The sequence below is a fragment of the Nematolebias whitei genome, chromosome 10, assembly GCF_014905685.2.
Source record: "Nematolebias whitei isolate Nwh7 chromosome 10, NemWhi1, whole genome shotgun sequence".
NCBI classification, from domain to species: domain Eukaryota; kingdom Metazoa; phylum Chordata; class Actinopteri; order Cyprinodontiformes; family Rivulidae; genus Nematolebias; species Nematolebias whitei.
In genome coordinates, this window is record NC_056507.1 from 12,843,881 (window position 1) to 12,847,553 (window position 3,673).

Sequence of the window (3,673 nt, forward strand, 5' to 3'; positions counted from 1 at the left end):
ATATATATATATATATATTAAGGCATTTGAAACCCTTCATACTCTCTTGAAATATTCTAAACAATGTTTCTAAACTTGATTTTATCTGTTTAACTTTCAACCTTTATTTATACAGGTTAATCCCGTATAAACTTGTTGTTTTATTGTGTTTTAAATTGAGTTTTTCATTCATTGCATGCTTAGCTAGTAACTTTATTTTTATGCTTTCTTTTATCTTATTTATTGCTGACGTTCAGAACTTTGTTTCAGCTGTGGCTGGTGTTAAAGCGCTTTATAAATAAAGTTGACGATGATGATGATAAATTCTAAACGCTCTTAAAGAGCACATCATGTCATGATCTTCGCTCTCTGCCACCTGCTGCTCTTGGCCACGCCCACTTCTCCTCTGCAGTCTTTGGCAGAGGGCAGAAATCATGACATGCTGCAGGAGGGAGGTTCTCCCTGCACTTGTGGGCTGCACACAAGTGCAGCAGGTGCTAATTCATTTGACAATTTATTTTAAATAAACAATCCATGCAGCTCATGTGGCTCATCCATCAATCAGCCAGTTGTGTGTCATGTCCAATCTTATTTTGAGAAACTGCGAAAGAGCGAGTCAGTAAAAGTCAAACCGAAAGTAACGAGGGACTACTGTATAGTGAAAGTATCCTAAAATATTGCACTTAACACTGATCTATTGAAGACACACTGAGAAAGATTTCTTATTTACATAAATATTGGGCGATTTCAAGAGATTTTATGTCAGTTTGTTTTGTCAGAAGACTTTGTCTGCATTACAAGTTGTATCTCATCTCTCCCTCATAACCTGCAGTAAGTGCTGCTCCCGGCAGTTTACAGGTGCTTCACACAAGGTGCTAGACTCCAGGTATTATTATAAGATTCCTCTGCGCCATTTTCAAACTCATACTTTATTTTTTTTTTTACAGAAAATGTGTTCCCACGGAGAGCAACAGATGGATAATGCTGCAGACAGGCTGCAAAGCCTTTTACACACTGTATCACATCACAAGTCAGGAGGGATTGTCACGTGTTAACCACTGACATCGCATGTGCAGTTTGTACTCCTGGCAAACAAAACTGGTTAATTACAAGTCACATACACTCCACACACTGATCACAAGCGTCAATAGATGACATCCATAAGCTAATGACCGAATATGTCCCATGCCTTGAGCAAGTCAGGCATGCAACAAGTGCTTTGTCTGTTCTAAACCAAAAAAAGTCCATGCTCAATAATCCAGGTATACAATCCAACAATTTTCAGTCAGGTCATCTGGATAGTTTCTTTTTTTTTTTTTTTTCTGAAACGTTTCACCTTCAATCCGGAAGGCTTCATCAGTCAAGGAAACACACAACACAAAACTGATACTGGTACAACTGATACAAAACTCAGTTTTGTGTTGTGTGTTTCCTTGACTGATGAAGCCTTCTGGATAGAAGGTGAAACGTTTAAAAAAAAAGAAACTGTCCAGATGACCTGACTAAAAATTGTTGCTTTGTCTGTTCTGTTTCTGAAACTTTCTATTAAGTGATCACCAGGACCCCGTGATGCGGCTGCGTGCACATGGAGTGGCCCATGCATGTCAAAAACACTTCTACTGGGTTATGAGTGATTAGGTTTTACAGTCAAACTTTACTAAAATATGGGCAATGAAGTCATAGAGGCCACATTGATAGCTAAGAAAGCTTGTGGGTTCCAACAAATCTTTTTTATTTTAATTTTCCATCCTAAACATGCACTGCAGTGAAATGAGTAAAATGCAAAAGCAAATCTTCCTGCAGTCAAACCAGATTTATGGTAAACTTATTGTCTTATTGACCCTCTTGACTGCACAGTTCTGGTTGCTAGGAGGTCCCAATCACAAACCAGCACGGATACAATTAAGCCCCCACACACACACACACACACGACCTCTCAAACACAGAGTGCACCAGGCTCAGCTTCCATGTGTGTGTTTACCTGCAGCGGGACATTCCAGGCCATGTAGACATGGTTCTTGTAGTTGTCCATCCACACCTCAGCCACCCTCAGGGCGTTTCGACGCACGCAGGCTGTCAAGTTCTCCGTGTACGGTTTGTGGGCACGCTCGATGTGGGCGATCCTGGAGCAGGGCAGAACCTCCACGCTGCCGCCACATTGCCACACCTGTTGGGATAGTTAGTGATTATACTTCACAGTAAAAGGTATGGATACTTCCTGTTTGCTTGCCAGGTTTTTGTCAGTTCAACCCCCATAAACAGATTAACTCCTCGCTGTGACAGAGCCTGCAGGATGGTATTAGTCAAATAAAAGTATGAGAAGAACCTGCAGAGAAGGCCCATCCAGGTGCTTCTATTTTTACCGTTATACACTTTGTTGAAGGTGGAATCTGTCATATATGTCTGCGCGGGTCCAACGAACGCTATGACAGCCCCACACAACGCTCACTATGAAATAAGTAGACGTGTATAGCCCTCTGAAAGTAAATCCTGTGTGAGACTAAGGTTTATTTAAGCTGATTGATGTTACAAGAAGCAAAAAATACACAAAAAAATTCTGGTTTTACAAGATTAACATGATCCTGTTTGATCAGACCTGGGTGAAACTTTTGCTCTATAATTGTTTCTAATGATCCCCTGCTTTGATCCAGGTTTTACTCAAAGACGAAACTTTTTACTGAACGAGAAGCTTTCATATAAAGTATGAGCAGCACAATGTACAGTATATTTCTACAAGTGTATTGAAAGAAATAGGCATACTAACAAATTAACAGGCCTAATATTCCTTGAAGGAATACAGATTGCATGTCCACCTTCATGCCACAGGTTTGGACTAAAATCATCTTGTGTTGAGAAAAGGGAGTTGTAGCCCTTTCGGACAAACTTTATTGGGCTGGCTCCAAAAGGAACCCACTGTTGAGCTACATCTAGTAAAAAAGTTATTGAAGGTTTCAGTCAAATCTGTCCAGAGGTTCATGAGATATTTGGTAACAGGCAGTTGGCTTCAATAGTTAACGGTAAAATAATAATAAAAAGTAAAAAAACAAAACAGATGTGTAATCAGTAAATGTTTGGGAATGAATCTCAGCTACCACCACCAAATTTTATCTCATTATCTATACATTGGTTGAGTTACAACCATTTTAACGTTTCTATAGATCACTTAACTGTGGGAGCCATCTTAAATTAAATTGTCTCTCAGTTAATCAGTTGTAGATACACATCTCATGATACTTCTTGAGAACTTCTCGAGAGTTTCCAACAATGTTCAGTCAGGTCATCTGGATGGTTTCTTTTTTTCCCCACTTTGGAGTAGGCTGTTGGTATAGTATCAGTTTTGTTTGTTGTTTCCTCAGACTGAAGAAGCCCTTCGGATGGAGGGCGAAATGTCTCGGCACAAAAAATCAAAACCTTCCAGATGAACCGAACTGTTGGATTTATACCTGGATTATTGAGCATGAACTTTGATGTTCTTCAGAGTTTTGTTAAGATGTGTCCACTGGTTCACAAGATATTTTGTTAACTTTACAGTGAAATGAACACACAAGACGACAACAATACAGTAGTCCCTGGTTTATCGCGAGGATCCGTACCATGAAGTCCTGCAAGAAGTGAAAAACCGCAAAGTAGGAAAAGTAGTACAAGTAGAAGTTGTTTATTTTAATATTTAAATACGTATATATATATATATATA

The 3,673-nt window shown here is 39.3% G+C and overlaps 1 protein-coding gene across 1 annotated transcript in view; it reads right to left on the reverse strand.

Moving 5' to 3' along the window:
• LOC119415985 (polypeptide N-acetylgalactosaminyltransferase 18) overlaps positions 1-3,673 on the reverse strand; it is a 45,525-nt gene that overhangs the window by 11,674 nt on the left and 30,178 nt on the right. Inside the window, exon 6 of the mRNA XM_037683154.1 lies at positions 1,961-2,146. Within this exon, the coding sequence (XP_037539082.1) occupies positions 1,961-2,146 (186 nt within the window). The remainder of the gene's footprint in view (positions 1-1,960; positions 2,147-3,673) is intronic.